The following is a 15,215-nucleotide window of genomic DNA, read 5'->3' as shown; positions in this document are numbered from 1 at the left end:
AAGTTGGGCGCCAACAACTTTTAAATACCCTTTGACTAGGGCATCGCAGCAAAACACACACATGCACTCACAAACACATAACACACACACGGGTACGTTTTGAAATTTTCACAATCGGTCAAAAACATGACTAGGCAATTTTGTGATTTATTTCAGATTTTTAAAGATTTTTGTACTGTATCGTTTTTTTCGATTTGCGGGGGAATGGGGAGGAAATAAAAAAAAAATAAAATTAAAGCGTAGTGTCCTGGATATAGGACAACCAAAATTTGGTTACTCTAGCTCTTAATAGTTGCTGAGGAACACGCACTCATACAGACCGACAGACGGACATGGCTATATCGACTCGCTCGTCGAGCTGATCAAGAATATATATATTTATAGGGTCTGCCACGCCTCCTTCCTGTTGTTAATTACATTTGAGCAACTTCATAATACCCTTTTTCCATTTTTTACAAAAATGTCAAAGTGTATAAAAATATTTAAGGGGATTTGCAGGCGACAAAAAGACGCAGCTTGTATGAGTCTCAACAGGAAAATATGCGTAGAAATGTGGCGCCCACAACGCAGGATTTAATGAGTATTAAATTAACTGACTTCAATTAAGTGAATTCCCTTATATGATGTACACTATACGAGTATAAAAACCTTCAAAATAATTTCCTCAGTTCAGTAAAGTCCACAATGTTTATGCTAAGTCCACAAATCCAAGTCCACAAAATCTTTATGCTAAATGAAATTGACACAAAGATTAGTATTTATTAATTAAGTATTTTCGTAAATTATTATAGACTGCTCTTCACTGGGCTGCCAAGCATGGCAATGAGGATGTGGTTAAGCTAATTGCAGGTACATACAAGGTGGACGTTAATGCAAGGACGGTAAGTTAAAAATGTCATATTATATACTTTGTGTATTTAATAATAAAAGCGTCTTAATCCTTATGTACTCTTTGGCACGCAATTGGCAACATATGTTCACAGAATGGGGTAGGTACATTTTTTGTGTTCTTTCAAAGTACATACATGCATACATATATTAATAGGTACGAGTATATTGAAATACTTTTAATAATGTACGAAACTGCTTATTGTCTTGTCACAACCGCGTGAAATCTGCGACACATGTCACTCGGCAAACTCTTTTTTAACCCTTCCCATGAGACGCGGGCATTGCCATGAGCACTCCAAGCTGTGACAAATCATGATAAGCAAATCGAATTCTGTCATACTGTGCACAACCTAGAATCGTTTCGTTGAAGCATAGAAGTTTACAACATTTTAGATTGAACTGTGATTCATTTTAGGCATTTTAAAGTTTCAAATGTTTTCAAGTGTCAATTCTGAAACAAAGTGTATTGTCAATCATAATTAAAGTACGGCATTTTCTTTTGTTTGGCTCACATACCTTGCTTATAAAATTGGTAAATCGATATTTAATCATTTATTTAATCCGAATCAATTATTTATATTAATTTAACTATGTTCACAATAAAAAAAATATATACAACAGTCTTCTCTGACAATCATGAAATAATGTTGTGCGCAGCCAACTTTTCAATACACTTGGATATCAGCAATCACACACACGACCATACTCATTTAACAGTTAACAGTGCTGCATCATCATTGCTTGCTGCTGTCTATATGAAAAACTTTAAATTGAATTTTAAACATATTCGATCTGCAGCATACTATTTATAGTCGTAATTTTAAAACTAACTTTCTACTATATTTTTCACAGGGCTATACACCACTTCATTTGGCTACACAGTTTGGAAGAGACAACATATTCGAATTGCTGTGGAATGTGTATAGTAAGTTAAGTTAAAAGTTAAGCAAGTTAAACAATTTGTAAATAAATATAAATTACTTGATTTCATGTATACCATTAGAGGCTAACCGGGACATTATGGATTGGAGTGGAAACAAACCGTTGGACTACAGTAGACAGAGACCCAGTGTCTCAGCCTCAACTTGCAGTAGTGAGTATAAGAACCATTTTCTGAACATGGAGCTAAGCATCAAATACTGTGAAAATTTGAACGGTGGTCATGAGATCAGCGGCGGTACACTAGGCAGCGCACTGACGCGCGGCAAGAAACGTTCTCAATTGCGTTCCCAATACGCAACATTTGGCGCCACATCGGGTAGAGGCACTGTAGGACGCTCGCAGTCTGTAATGACGTCTGCACCATCCAGGCGTTACAAAAAGCCGTCAGTGCAATCTTTGATATTCAAAGTAAAAGACGAAGACAGCAGCTTGCCGCAGTCTAATCAAGAGCAAAAAAGTGGGCTAGAGGAAACAGAGCTTGTAGTTGAACAAGTAGAAGAAACTATGCCTGGAACTCGTCGCAGTGTCTCCACTCGTAGGCGTAATGAGAGCTTTTTGCGTAAAACTTTTCGATCCGCTGCCGGTGCAAGTCGACCATCCAAAAATAATACTGCTAATCAACAAACACTGTAGCTTAACTTTAACAATAACAGCATGTGCCTAATTTTATTTATCTTTGTATTTCCTAACTTATCTACTTCTTGAAATGAAATTTCCTATTAACACAAAATATAACACATTATATAAACAATCAAGATTATGTATGTATATAACCTTACCATATTCTAGCTACGAAATATATTAAAACACAATTAAAGAAAATCCAAGTTCAAATGAAATAATTGTAATACGTTTGAGCGCTTGTAAAATATTCAACAGTATTATGATTACGCACATATGTACATACATATATGTTAATGTTGAATTTTATGCACTTATCAATTACATGTGATATGCCATATAACACAAATTCGCTAATATTCCAGCTATTATTCTAGAAGCCTTACAACTATTGCATGTAATACTGGTCATAAACTATAAAGCACCAAGCCATAATAGCTTATTATCTTAACGGAAAATTCCATTTATTTTCAATTTGCCAAAACGTGTAGAAATTCAACTGTTGCGGAACAGCAGCGGATCCGGCGGATCTTGGAGGCAGGTTAATATTTTTAATGAGTTTAAATGTTTTCAATCAATCAGCGCTGAATAATTTTTTATTTACTTTGTACTAATGTTGCATGTTTATGCAAATTTAATTTTTAAAATCCTTTTTATTATAAAACTCTGAAGTCTTTTTAAAAATTTAAAAAGTTTTTTTTTGTTTTGATGGCTGTTAACTTCTATTGGTAAGTTGCTACTTTAATTAATGTTTCATCTCACGATACTATCATACCCCGTTTGAAACTTTATTCTATGTTGCATTTTGGTCATTTGTGTATTTCATTATCTATTTTTGAACACATTACAGTTAGTATTAATTTGTTTAAGAAGTTAATAATTTGATTTTTACTTTCTGTATTTTCTAGAAATCAAAGCTCGAAAAAAGCATACAAGTATGTAAATAATGGGATTTTAATTATTAATTTATTCTAATTAAGCCTTTTTAATTTTATTATAGTCGAAAAAGATTTGGGATTCCTGAGGATTGGTTCACTGAATGTCCGAGTAAAGAAAACAACAGAGGCATTCAGCAATTTCTTAGGAGTGGGCAATGGCAATGGTCCAACTCCGATGGTATATGGACATGGCGAACGTTTAGAAGCCACTCGCCCTCACCAACAAACTCACCGTCACCCTCATCAGCGTCGTCATCATCATGCCAATGGTACGACACGGGGTCTGCATCTGAATCAGAGAGCATCGGGGACAATACCGTACGGAACGAACAATAACACAATAGTTGGATCAAGATCTAGTGTTCCAATCAGTAGAAATACGTATGACGCTGTTCACAAATCGTGGGGCTCAGCAGATAACATTACTCAACATTTGGAAAACCTAATGCCACCACCAAAATCAGCCGAATATAGGCAGTATAAATCTACAAAGCGGTCATCTTTTGCCTCTAATGCAACTGACTCACCGCGAGACTCTATCTGCTCGTCTAACTCTAGTTTTAATTTAAACACAGGGTATAGCAGTATGCCAACTACTCCAAATCAAATAAGGACACCCAAAACCATGGGCTTGTCATCAATCCCCGTTGATTCAGACTCTGACTCAGCTTGCGGGTTTGATTCAAACTGGTCTGTTCATGACTAAATATATACGAATACCAATACGACTTAATTGCATTGAGAATCGTCAAATGTATCAAAATAAAGCCTATGGAAAATTTTACAGTTCAACTTGAATACAATTTTATAAATAGTTTTTATTAATACTAAATAAAACACTACCCAAACATTATTCATCATTTTTTAAAATACAAATAAATGTTTATTAATCATAGTAATGACAGGAAAATATATTTTCAAACTAACATACTTATATAAGCATAAATGAAAAGTTTCCTTCATCTCCCAAAGCACTGATCATTAAAGATTTAAAATCTCACGCAGTATACGTTTGGTATCATTTGGCGTATTTACTTTATGACTAATAACTCGTGGATCCGTGTAGATTTCATAATCATTACCGCCAGGATCAGTTTTATCGCCGAAAAAATGAATTTCTTTAAATTTATAGTGTGCTTCAACATACCGCAGACAATAAGTCTTATCCCAGCCATGTGGGAACACATCGAAACTTATTTGTCCACCGATGCTATACGTTAGATCAACATCAGCAAAAACCTCTTTAAGTTCTGTAATCATTTTCTCTCGAATTTTGTGTTCAGCATCATATGTGGCAAACATATTCCGCTCTTCCCTGCTACATTGACGACCAATCGGACAAATATTCATCATACCATTACGAAACTCGATAAACGTACCCCGTTTAATGGGTAACTCTAGCTCAGATAAGTAACGAAGCACATAATTTATAAATCGTTGCAATGTCTGTTCTCCCAAATGCTGTATAATGTTTTGTTTACCAACTTCTTTGCCTGCTTCAATTTGAACGAGGCCGTTTTCAGGAAAAATAAAGTCAAACTCCTGTAATATCCTTTTGCCATTAAGCTGCTCAAACATCTTCTCTAGATCGGATCCACCGACAATTCCCACTGTCACACGTGGTTTTACCTATACAAATTTCAATATTTAATTTTTTTTATGCAGGAATGCTAAGTTTTCCTTATTTGCTAAGGAACTTTACCTTGGTATAAAAAAACTCTTCGAATTCCGGTTGTACTGTCGAGCGAGGAAAAGTTAACGTACCATCCACATCAAATAGAAACAAAATTTCGTTTCGTTCAAACGATTTTGATGTCATATTTGAATATTAATAAAGGAGACACGTATGAATGCACATAAACTCGTACATATGCCGCTCAGTTTACAATTCAATGGTGTCAGCTGACTCTGAAGATAATAACACCAGTGTTTGTAAACGGTTTTCTTATTTATAGCACAGGTGTACCATTGGATAATAGTTTATTAAAAAGTATTTGTTAAACAAGCCAAACTTTGTTGCAAATATGTATGTATGTATGTAAGTACATAAGTTACTTCATATTTTTATTTCGTTCTTGTAATGATTTATACTTCTGTGAGTTGATCATCGGGTCTACGATAACCGGATAAATTGTAAGCCCAACAGCCGCTATTATACATGAAACAAATCCAATAAATCTCCAGCCTCGTAAAGCTGCCATTCTAAAAAAAATAAATTTATATTTGGATCATTTATGTATTTTTATTTGCTTCTCTAAGTCGCAAGTACCTGGTTAAGTCAGAAAAAGGCTAAAAAACACCAAATGTTCTGAAAAACTTTTGCAACACTTGTTCTCTTAAAACATCGATAGGAACAATGTATCGGTATCGATACTGTATACACCCGGGCGTGTCGTTGTGGCTCAGTGTATTTATTAACAAATTTTTCGGAAAATTGACTTTTTAATTTAATTTGAGTAAATGCCTCTTGTTTAATAATTGTGAAAATGATTAAATTTTCATTTTATGTTACTATTTTCATTGCAACTTATTTCACTATAATACATGGTAAGTTTTGAGACACGCTGACTACACTTTGGGCGTTGTTTGCTAACAAAGTTATTTGTTCGTGTATGTGTGTGTGTATGTAAATGGTAACGTACTCTGTGCTTAAAGTAAAACTATTTTATTATAAGCTTCTTTTGAAATATAGCTATTTAATGATTAACAACTTTTTATTTCAGGACAGCATCATTATGATGAACATAAAACTGGGCATATTATTTGGTGCACGAAGAATGTTAATGAGCAAAATAAATGTCTAAACTTGACCGTGGCCATCGAGCGGGACCGAGCTCTTTTCGATGAAGTATTTTTAAACCTAACATGCTTAATGGCATATAGTGCTGATGAATGCATCCATCATATTGATCGGGAGAAGGCGCATATCACTTCTTTAGATGCTGGAGACGTTTTTACCGCTGGGCGGTACAACTCTCTAATACCGTTAATCCAGGAAAAGTTGGAGGGCGGTTTCTCAGATTATTTCTCTGTGGCAGTATTAAAGAAAAATTCACTCCCTGACGTCACTGAAATCCGACATCTTCGAAATAAAAGAGCGTGCTTTCCTTGGGTTGGCAGCCTTGCGGGATGGATTGTGCCAATATACACTGTACGTTTTGTTTAATTTTTATTTTATACACAGAATTAATCGTATTTGTTGCAGCTGCAACACGACGGTGGCATGGAAGTAGTAGACTGCAATAATCAGGTTAAAACCGCTGCCAACTACTTTAACAACTCTTGCGCTGTGAATTCTTTGATTGACAAGTATAATCCAATTGGAGATAACTCAGACAAGTGAGTATCTGAGCATTATGGGAATTGAATATAGATATAATAATATACACTTTATATAAAAAGGCTATGCGCTTTATGTACCGGTAAAATACCAGTTGGGCGTTGCTCAGCTGCAGATCCGTATTATGGGTATGACGGTGCCTTTCGATGCCTTCTCGAAGCAGGCGAGGTGGCATTTTTAAGGCATTCTACAGTGTCTGAAATGATTCAAACTGTCGAATTTAGTAAGTATAAAACTTTTTTTCGTTTTGAATTAGTGAATAAATTAATTTGTTTAATATTAGAAAACCTGTCGCCCGACAAGTTCGAACTGCTCTGCCGCGATGGACGTCGTGTTGCTATTAACGACTATCGTCAATGTAACTGGGGTCAAGTTCCTTCCGATGCAATTGTAACATCTTCTGCACGTAGTTTCCGAGAGAGGAAACAGTATCAACAATTTTTGCAACGTATTGCAGAGTTGTACTCGAATGTTGTTCGCGATGATCTACACAATCAACAGCAAGGAAGTTTCCAAAATGGTGATCGTGGTCAATTTACTGATCGCAACAGCTATAACAACAATTTTAATCCATATGACAACGCCAATTCTTATGACACTAGCTTCTCTAGAAGTCAGAATCAAAATTATTTATCAAACCCTAATTACCGTAATGAACGCTTGGACAGTAGTTTTACTTCTGAGCCTAACCTTCAGGATGGCAATAACACAATGATACCCTACGAAAAATTCCGTATATTTGAGTCAAGGAGATACAGCTCATCCAATCTTTTGTTCCAGGTATATTTTAATTACAATTTTTGTGATTGTAATTTTCCAGTAAAAAATAATAATTGAATGTTCCTTTTTAGGATTCTGCACGAGCACTAATTTCAATACCCGAAGACGATCAATCCTTTACTAAATATTTACAAAACTCTATTCAGTATATTTACGGTATACGCGAATGTCCTGTCACTGCCATGACTCTATGTGTGACGTCAGACCCGGAATTGGAAAAGTGCATCAAAATGAGAGTGAGTTCGATAGTTACTCTTATCACCAACATCAAAACATTTAATATTAAAATATATTACAGACCGCGTTAAAAGCTCAAATCTTAAAGCCTGAGCTAATATGCAAGAAGATGCACTCGCATATTAATTGTATGCAGCTAATTCAATCAGGAAAGGCTGATGTGGCGGTATTTGACGCCGGAGATGTCTACACTGGTGGACTCAATTATGATCTTATTCCGTTTATGTCTGAAGTCTACAATTTGGGTGAACCGGAATATTATGTGGTAGCTGTCGCTAAGGAAGAAGACCCGGATACTGAACTTACTTATCTGAAAGGCAAGTATACATGTCATACAGGCATAAATACTGCCGCTGGATGGACATATCCTATGGCGTTTTTAATTTCGAATGGTTGGATTCGACCGTATGGCTGTGATTCCATTCGTGCGGCAGCAGAATATTTTACAAAGTCGTGCGTACCGGGTGCCATTAGCAGTGAATATAACACTGGTGTACCTTACGACAGCATGTGTGATCTTTGCCATGGAACTAGTTATAGATATTGCCGTCGCGATGCCTCTGAGGACTATTATGGTCATACAGGTGCTTTTCGTTGCCTTGTCGAAGGTGGCGGTCATGTAGCATTTATGAAGCACACTACAGTTATGGAAAGTACTGGTGGAAAGCGAAAAGAATGGTGGGCACGCAATGCTCTTAACGATGATTTTGAGTTGTTGTGCACAGATGGTACACGTGCCGAGCTCCAAGACTATATGCGCTGCAATTTGGGAAAAGTGAAAGCTAATGCCGTTGTTACACGTGGTGGTGTTAACTACAATGAAACGCAGTTAAATGCTTACATTAACTTGCTTACTTATTCTCAACAACTTTACGGAAGAAAAGACGTGGATGCATTTAGTTTCAGTATGTTTTCGTCTCCTATTGGCCATTATGATTTAATTTTCCAAGATGCCACTAGACAATTGCAAGTCGTCCCGCAAAACCAAAGAAGATATGATAGCTATTTGGGAGGAAACTATATGCGAGCGCGACGCATAACAGATTGCTATGCCGGTGCCGCCCACATGACAATGTCGATAGTGTTGTTAATCACAAGTACACTAACTCTGAGAATTTTACTCTAATTGTCAGTTAGTGTCACTTTTCTCTATACATTCCAATACATATACATATTTAGCATAGAAAATTGTACTCAATATACTAATACAGTATATATGGCAAATACCTGAATTTGTAATAAGTGCCTTATCTTCTTTCTGAAAACATTTTATTTGTTTAAGCAAAAGAATTTTTAAGAATCGTCTCGAATATGCACAAAGTATAGAATTATCCGTCCAGTATACAAATATATACAAAAATGTCCATTCATACCAATGGTATTTAACTTTTTATATACAATTACCATATAAATGTTACTAAAACTATACATGTATTTTATGTTCAATTAGAGTAAAATGTCAAATCTACAAAAATAAATAAAGACAAAAAACTAATGTGTATTACATTTATTTATTAGTACTATCAATGATATTGTCAGCCATTTTCATATAATTTCGTTATTGAGAGTACATTGAATTCTCTGTTAAATTAATTCTTAGAAATTTTGATTGTATTGCAAGAAATATAATTCTAATAACTTTAGTTATTAACTCGAATATTATCAGATTTTATGTATAAACTGTAAATTTCATGCAAAATAAAATGCAATGATTTTTGTTGGGATATAAGAATTACCGATCGTCGGAGAATAGATATGTATGTTATAGCATACGTAGGATACTTGAAATTCATTTGTGAGGGGACGTGATTAGTGATATAAACGGAAATTCTTTTGACATTATACTGCACTAAAAGGATAAGACGACAGCATACAGACACAACAGTATGAATATGTGGGGTTGTCAAAAAGGAACTTTAGAGTTGCAGTTGTACTGGAAATTGTATTTTCGACACGCCGCACTGCCCCGATTCGTCTTTCGTCGGAGAAAGATAAAAGCGTCCTCAAACTGAGACTTTGAGAGGTAGCTTGATATTTTGTTGAAAATATAATTATAAAAGATGGCTTGAAGCAGGTTCAAGATTTTTCCACACATAAATAATAATTAATAATAATAAAAATAATGAAAATATTTTTGCAAGAAATGTTGGTGATAATTAATTTTTTTGTTAAAATTCTATATTAATAATTTCTTTCAAGTAAAATTCAATACATTATATAATGCCAATACACTTAAACTGAGCATTTAACAAAAAAAATTGAGCGTTGAGTTTCGCAAACACAATTGACAATCAAAAGCTTCCTACACGATCTGTATATTTTATAACCCGAAAAATGCTGAAATAACCTGAAAATCTTAAGAACACAATAAAGTAAATGAGATATAAGATTATCAGTCACATTAAAGAATAACAAAAATCTAAGCTAATAATAAAATAACGTTCACATAAGAAACCAAGGCTAGTCGAAGAAATGTAATTTTGCGAACCCCTGAGTCTACACATATTTACTACAAATGAGCATTGCTTGGCTTTGTTAACTCCGGTCCGACTCCGCCTGCCATTCTCTGAACTAAGAGTCCAATCTCGTATGCTAATTGTAGAGTGTCCTAGAAAAGTATATCAAATATAATATGTATTTTAGTTGACAAAATGTAGTTTTATGTACTCACATCCTCAGTGGAAGCCTCAGCATATACTCGAACCACATCTTCAGTTCCGGATGGTCGAACAAATGCCCGTCCACATTTGTAATTTGAAACAACTTTATTTATTTCATCTTGCAAACCCTTGGGTCTAACACAAACACGCTCAGCATCTGTTGTTTCAATTACATTTCTATCTTGAACCTTAATTTTTAATTGTTGATTTGGTAAGTCCTCATAAGTAGATATCCAATCCTTGACGTCCCAACCCTTATGACTTAAGATTACCTCGACCAATAGCATATCGGAAATCGCGTCACCAACAGTTTCATTAATTAGATCGATTATAAGCAATAGAGTCTTTGCGTTTTGGTTAATTTGGGCTGACTCTTTGATAATTAGTTTTGCATGATCACTGAACACTACAGTGCCATGACCATTTGCTTCAAAATAAACGCCAACATCATACTCTAAGGCCTTGTGATGCAGGTGCTTTACGCCAGTTGCTACACAAGAAACAGGCACCTTCAGTTTGTTAACAATATAATCAGTTGAAGCCCCGTTTGCATAGGCAGTCTGTACAAGGCCTAATCGCAAGTTAATATTACAACTTTTGATTAATTCCATCAGATAGCCAGCAATTAATGTTGCAATGCGATCACCATCTAACAGTCTAAACTGACCAGAGTCGTTATTAAAGAAATACACAATTCGATCAGCATCTCCATCGACGCTTACACAACGCGAATAGGGCTCTAAATCTGGCATTGAAATAGGTGGCCTTTGCTTTACTTTCACGTGATCAGCTCCGCACTCGTCATTAATTTTTCCACTTCCTATACCTTGGTTTATTACATTGACATTTAAAGAGTTGCTCATACGTTTTATAAACTGGAGCATTTTCCTTGCACCAACACCGTTTGCCCCATCGAATATTAGATTGTTTCGGTAGTTTCCGGTCTCTAACTGACCATTTCGAATCTTTTCAAAAGCAGTGATAAGTTTCTCATAGTACCCCTCCTCAGTGGGCTTTCCATACGCTTCTTTTGTGTTTGCTGCAACGACGAAGTAGTGCATCATGGGTGTTGTAACTATACCGTATTCTCTAACATTCCCTTTTAGGGCTATTACTCCATCAGCTACGGCCTTTAGCAAACGTGGACTGTGATAACGATTATCCATTCCAACATACACATAAGAGCTTGAATTAATATCAATCTTATTATCTTTTATTATTGTTGCCACCATTTGCTCTAAATCTTGGTCGGTTACATTAACCAAGTCCGTCGCAATGGTCTCCCAACTGGGCTCTAACATTTCACCCTTAGGATCAATGAGCTTTACACCATTATCAGGTTCTGGATTATGGGATGCAGTAATCATAACTCCAATGACAGCACCCTCGCGATAACGGGAGCGAAGTGTAGCAAGCACGCCCATTCTAAACATAACGCTGTCCAAAAATTCAGCCCTAAAAATAAAATTGTATTTTACACATGTAATAGTATTACTTACATATGCTCATTCACATTTTATCATTACATGTACTGGAAGCCAAATATTAACTCCACTGAATTTTAACGGTGCTCCCACTCAACATGCATACATATGTATCTACATATGTACGTGCATTTATATGTGTGTATTTATATTTGGGATCCAGATACATTGATAAAGTATGAAGAATATCTAAAAATAAATACGAGTGTTAAGATACTGCATCTTCGCCACTCCCTATTAATACTCACTTTCCACGGAAGCCAGCAGTTCCATATTGAATATGCTCCGCATTTATTTTTGGATACATTTCCCTTGCAAAGGCGTAAACAGTTCGTAAATTAATCGACATTTTAATATAATTAATTTGAAAGCTTATGTGGCACCCGAATTTCTTAGTTGAAATTTTACTTTCTTTTGGTAGTGTTTGGTACGGCCCAAAAAGTAATAAAAAAAAAGTCGATTGCAACGACCATCGATGGAGCTAACCGATAGTATCGGAAGGATAGGGTTACCAGCCTTCGTGAGAATATAAGATATAAGTGTCCAGAGCGCAATGCGCCCAAGGCATTGGGCCCAAGTCTGATTAATCTAAACATACAATGCAATCACATCGCTTACGTTATCCACTCTCCCACACTGGACCACAAAACTTACATGCAAAACATGTCGTTAAACTGTTATTTTAAACCCTAATTATCTGAGGCGTTCTTTTAAGTTAGGCGTGCTAGAAAAAAACTATGGCGAAAAATTTTAAAAAAATTTGCAATAGCAACAAAAAAAAATTGGCTAGATATTTTTCTTTCCACTGTTCCACGCATATTGAAAAAAAAAGCGATTTACTTCTGCAATGCTTAACGGAAATTTTAAAATTCAATACACACTTAAACAAGGTCTCCATCGATTCCCGAAAGGTTCAGAACGAACGGCAAGATTACATAGGAGTTATTCACATTTAAATTTATCATATCACAGGGGGTGCGTTTGCAGAAGCGCCATACTACGACGAAATTTTCTTATCGATGTATTTGCTCACAAATGTGGTATTCTCCAGAAATTGTGACAGTAACAGGTAAGTACTTTTCGCTCCACTGCTAGTTGCAAATTTTACTTTTACTTAAGGGACTTTTACTAAGAAACATTACCATGGATGAAAAGACAGATGCGACCCCAGACCAGGAATCTTTCAATGGATTTGGTTTTAACAACTACACAGCTGCCGAAGCGTTTATTCAAAATCTTGCGGGAATGGTTGATCAGAGTGACGTTGAAACAATGATACGAGCACAAAAGCAAATGTTAGTTACTATCAAATATAAAATCTATTATCCTTTCGTGATTAGTAGTGTATTTGCATGTACAGGTTGCAACGGTTCGAAAAGACAAACGAAATGTTGCTCAACTGCAATGCACTCTCCAATAGTCGTATAAAAAGCGCTAACGAAGACTTCAAACGGCATGTTAAACAGCTTAGTGAAATGAAAAAGGACCTCGATTATATATTTCGCAAAATTCGATTCATTAAGCAAAAGCTACAACAGCAATATCCCTCTATATATGCGGAAGTGCAACCACAGCGCAGTAGTTTAGCAGAAGAAGCTGAAGATGAAACAGAATTGCCAACAGTAAAAACAAAGATAGAAGGGGAGTCCCACCAGTCACACCCTACTAAGCGAAGCGATGGTACAATTGAATATGTACAAATGCAGGACGGAATTGTTGAGATCGAGAATGAATTGATAAAGCGGGTCTGCTCCGTTGAAACCGCAAATCCCAATGACTCCTCAGACTGCACCTCAGAAGACACTGGTTAAATATAAGCTTTGTTTTTAAATATATTTGTATTAATTTCACAATTAGTTTTTAATTTGCTGTGATTATAGAATGATTTGGTATTTAAACTGTTTTGGTACTTTTGAGATTATAACGCGTCCGTCGTAGCTTAATGAAGCAAAGATCCAGGGATCAACATTGCTCCACTCAGCACAATATACAGAATCTTCATGTTGATCAAAAGTTTGCAGAAGTCCATCCGACAAAACTTTGTGACGTTCCTGTAAAATGTCCACTGATTTATCTTCTGGCTCTTGAGCAGAAGACGTCTCGGAGCTAACTGAACCCGCACAGGTAAGAAGAACTTTACAATCACTTGAACTGGATAAAAGGAGTTGATCATGAAATGTATTAAAACGAACTGACCAGACCCAATGCGAATGGTCCGAACGTTCAAAGACCGGTGACTTAACCGTGCGGCAATCCCACACTTTAAGATACCCGTCGTCCCCACCAGTTACGAAATGACACTGCTTATTTGGATTACAGTCCAAGTCTCGAACCATCTGTCCATGCGCATCATCAATGCTCCAAGCGCAGTGTTGGGAATCGCGAATATCGTAAGCTCGAACGCTTGTGTCGTGCAAAACAATAAATTGGTGGCCCTGATGGTGATGTGACCATTTACCACTTGTAAATGAAGACATGTGCTTTACAGCGCCTGAAGTCTCTGCCACAACACGAGTAGACGATTCCGCTCGCTGCATGATGGCCAATTTGTTCGATAAAACGCATGCTAGAGTCTGTTCCTGGCTTGGATGGAACTCGACGGTCTTAAAACATTGTTCACCTAAATTACTTGTGTCTAATACCTCTACATGGTCCCAAGGTATATATTCACTTTTTATTTGCTGAGAACTCAGATCCAAGCTGTCAGTTGGTAATGTTAAGAGTGCGGCTTGGGATTGAACCTGGACACCCTTTTGAACGTTATAAACTGTAGCCAGCAATTTCGGATCGTATGGGCAACTGTTAAGTTTCCAAACCTCACCCATGGCATGCTCAAATATCTTTAGAAATGAATAAGCAATATGTGAAATACATTGTACATAATTTGGTTTATATGGTAGGAGTACCTTGGCCTGCGTAGTGCCACTTTCTTCATCATACTGCAGTAAATGTACTTGATTTGTTGGCTTCAACGAATTTGTGGCTATAAAAAAGCATACATCATTGCTTTCTCCATATTGAGGTGTAAGTGCACGAGCTTGCAACTCCAATCCATAGATCAAACTATTTTCTTCCATTAAATACAAGTACTTTAATTTGCTTTGCTGCTGTTTTTTGTTTCACTTGTATGTACCTGTTACTGTCACAGGTACAAAATATATTTTTTGCAAATGTTCAAGATTTTTTTATACATGTGTGTAATACAATTAATTATAAATACAAAAAAAAAAGGCATTTATTTATTTTTAAATTATAATCATAAATGTTTTTAGTTCCTACTCTTAAATATTTTCTCTAATAGTAAGTACTAACGACTATTTAA

The 15,215-nt window shown here is 35.9% G+C and overlaps 7 protein-coding genes across 14 annotated transcripts in view; 3 read left to right on the top strand and 4 right to left on the bottom strand.

Annotated features, from left to right (window-relative positions):
* LOC108600466 (ankyrin repeat domain-containing protein SOWAHC) overlaps nucleotides 1–4,199 on the top strand; it is a 33,159-nt gene extending 28,960 nt beyond the window's left edge. The window contains exons 3-9 of one of the 7 annotated variants that reach the window (XM_017988066.2): nucleotides 792–881; nucleotides 984–989; nucleotides 1,744–1,816; nucleotides 1,895–1,984; nucleotides 2,946–2,991; nucleotides 3,363–3,389; nucleotides 3,455–4,196. In XM_017988066.2, coding sequence (XP_017843555.1) covers nucleotides 871–881; nucleotides 984–989; nucleotides 1,744–1,816; nucleotides 1,895–1,984; nucleotides 2,946–2,991; nucleotides 3,363–3,389; nucleotides 3,455–4,098 — 897 coding nt within the window. In that variant the 5' untranslated portion in view covers nucleotides 792–870 and the 3' untranslated portion in view covers nucleotides 4,099–4,196. The other 6 variants (XM_017988062.2, XM_017988063.2, XM_017988060.2 and 3 more) reach the window with 6 other exon arrangements.
* An 80-nt stretch (nucleotides 4,200–4,279) lies between these two features.
* Nucleotides 4,280–5,299, bottom strand: LOC108600123 (probable phosphomannomutase). Its single transcript, XM_017987506.1, has 2 exons — nucleotides 5,095–5,299; nucleotides 4,280–5,021 (listed from the first exon to the last, which is right to left on the bottom strand). The coding sequence occupies exons 1-2, from the start codon at nucleotides 5,209–5,211 to the stop codon at nucleotides 4,374–4,376; spliced, it is 765 nt and encodes a 254-aa protein (XP_017842995.1). The 5' UTR covers nucleotides 5,212–5,299; the 3' UTR covers nucleotides 4,280–4,373.
* Nucleotides 5,300–5,387: 88 nt separating this feature from the next.
* LOC108600126 lies at nucleotides 5,388–5,745 on the bottom strand. The gene is made up of 2 exons (XM_017987508.2): nucleotides 5,662–5,745; nucleotides 5,388–5,594 (listed from the first exon to the last, which is right to left on the bottom strand). Exon 2 carries the CDS (start codon nucleotides 5,591–5,593, stop codon nucleotides 5,444–5,446), a length of 150 nt encoding a protein of 49 aa, XP_017842997.1. The 5' UTR covers nucleotide 5,594; nucleotides 5,662–5,745; the 3' UTR covers nucleotides 5,388–5,443.
* Nucleotides 5,746–5,803: 58 nt separating this feature from the next.
* On the top strand, nucleotides 5,804–9,178 carry LOC108600120 (melanotransferrin). Its single transcript, XM_017987502.2, has 7 exons — nucleotides 5,804–5,939; nucleotides 6,116–6,543; nucleotides 6,598–6,731; nucleotides 6,795–6,955; nucleotides 7,016–7,512; nucleotides 7,584–7,748; nucleotides 7,811–9,178. The coding sequence occupies exons 1-7, from the start codon at nucleotides 5,879–5,881 to the stop codon at nucleotides 8,873–8,875; spliced, it is 2,511 nt and encodes an 836-aa protein (XP_017842991.1). The 5' UTR covers nucleotides 5,804–5,878; the 3' UTR covers nucleotides 8,876–9,178.
* Nucleotides 9,179–10,061: 883 nt separating this feature from the next.
* Nucleotides 10,062–12,312, bottom strand: LOC108600121 (phosphoacetylglucosamine mutase). 2 transcript variants are annotated; one of them, XM_017987504.1, is made up of 4 exons: nucleotides 12,142–12,233; nucleotides 11,923–12,082; nucleotides 10,421–11,864; nucleotides 10,062–10,357 (listed from the first exon to the last, which is right to left on the bottom strand). In XM_017987504.1, coding segments are annotated over exons 2-4 (1,545 nt in total). In that variant the 5' UTR covers nucleotides 11,925–12,082; nucleotides 12,142–12,233; the 3' UTR covers nucleotides 10,062–10,258. The 2 variants fall into 2 exon arrangements, with proteins under 2 accessions (XP_017842993.1, XP_017842992.1); XM_017987503.1 differs by lacking the exon at nucleotides 11,923–12,082 and having other exon boundaries at nucleotides 12,142–12,312.
* A 641-nt stretch (nucleotides 12,313–12,953) lies between these two features.
* Nucleotides 12,954–13,729, top strand: LOC108600124 (kxDL motif-containing protein CG10681). The gene is made up of 3 exons (XM_017987507.1): nucleotides 12,954–12,962; nucleotides 13,027–13,188; nucleotides 13,254–13,729. The coding sequence occupies exons 2-3, from the start codon at nucleotides 13,037–13,039 to the stop codon at nucleotides 13,702–13,704; spliced, it is 603 nt and encodes a 200-aa protein (XP_017842996.1). The 5' UTR covers nucleotides 12,954–12,962; nucleotides 13,027–13,036; the 3' UTR covers nucleotides 13,705–13,729.
* Nucleotide 13,730: 1 nt separating this feature from the next.
* Nucleotides 13,731–15,010, bottom strand: LOC108600122 (EARP-interacting protein homolog). Its single transcript, XM_017987505.2, has 2 exons — nucleotides 14,800–15,010; nucleotides 13,731–14,733 (listed from the first exon to the last, which is right to left on the bottom strand). The coding sequence occupies exons 1-2, from the start codon at nucleotides 14,968–14,970 to the stop codon at nucleotides 13,768–13,770; spliced, it is 1,137 nt and encodes a 378-aa protein (XP_017842994.2). The 5' UTR covers nucleotides 14,971–15,010; the 3' UTR covers nucleotides 13,731–13,767.
* Between the last annotated feature and the right edge of the window lie 205 nt (nucleotides 15,011–15,215).

This window comes from Drosophila busckii, unplaced genomic scaffold (genome assembly GCF_011750605.1).
Source record: "Drosophila busckii strain San Diego stock center, stock number 13000-0081.31 unplaced genomic scaffold, ASM1175060v1 chrUn_07, whole genome shotgun sequence".
NCBI classification, from domain to species: Eukaryota; Metazoa; Arthropoda; class Insecta; order Diptera; family Drosophilidae; genus Drosophila; species Drosophila busckii.
This window is presented reverse-complemented; position numbering and strand designations above follow the sequence as displayed.

Excerpts from the sequence above, each read along its gene's own strand:
- LOC108600123 (XM_017987506.1), bottom strand. The coding sequence starts at position 5,211 with ATGACATCAAAATCGTTTGAACGAAACGAAATTTTGTTTCTATTTGAT. Across the intron at positions 5,022-5,094 it reads AAGAGTTTTTTTATACCAAG|GTAAAACCACGTGTGACAGT; the intron begins GTAAAGTTCCTT and ends AAATTTGTATAG.
- LOC108600126 (XM_017987508.2), bottom strand. The coding sequence starts at position 5,593 with ATGGCAGCTTTACGAGGCTGGAGATTTATTGGATTTGTTTCATGTATA.
- LOC108600120 (XM_017987502.2), top strand. The coding sequence starts at position 5,879 with ATGATTAAATTTTCATTTTATGTTACTATTTTCATTGCAACTTATTTC. Across the intron at positions 6,732-6,794 it reads ATTGGAGATAACTCAGACAA|GCTATGCGCTTTATGTACCG; the intron begins GTGAGTATCTGA and ends TTATATAAAAAG. Across the intron at positions 6,956-7,015 it reads GATTCAAACTGTCGAATTTA|AAAACCTGTCGCCCGACAAG; the intron begins GTAAGTATAAAA and ends GTTTAATATTAG.
- LOC108600121 (XM_017987503.1), bottom strand. The coding sequence starts at position 12,242 with ATGTCGATTAATTTACGAACTGTTTACGCCTTTGCAAGGGAAATGTAT. Across the intron at positions 11,865-12,141 it reads ACTGCTGGCTTCCGTGGAAA|GGCTGAATTTTTGGACAGCG; the intron begins GTGAGTATTAAT and ends TTTTATTTTTAG. Across the intron at positions 10,358-10,420 it reads CTGAGGCTTCCACTGAGGAT|GACACTCTACAATTAGCATA; the intron begins GTGAGTACATAA and ends ATACTTTTCTAG.
- LOC108600124 (XM_017987507.1), top strand. The coding sequence starts at position 13,037 with ATGGATGAAAAGACAGATGCGACCCCAGACCAGGAATCTTTCAATGGA. Across the intron at positions 13,189-13,253 it reads ATACGAGCACAAAAGCAAAT|GTTGCAACGGTTCGAAAAGA; the intron begins GTTAGTTACTAT and ends TTGCATGTACAG.
- LOC108600122 (XM_017987505.2), bottom strand. The coding sequence starts at position 14,970 with ATGGAAGAAAATAGTTTGATCTATGGATTGGAGTTGCAAGCTCGTGCA. Across the intron at positions 14,734-14,799 it reads GTGGCACTACGCAGGCCAAG|ATATTTGAGCATGCCATGGG; the intron begins GTACTCCTACCA and ends TCATTTCTAAAG.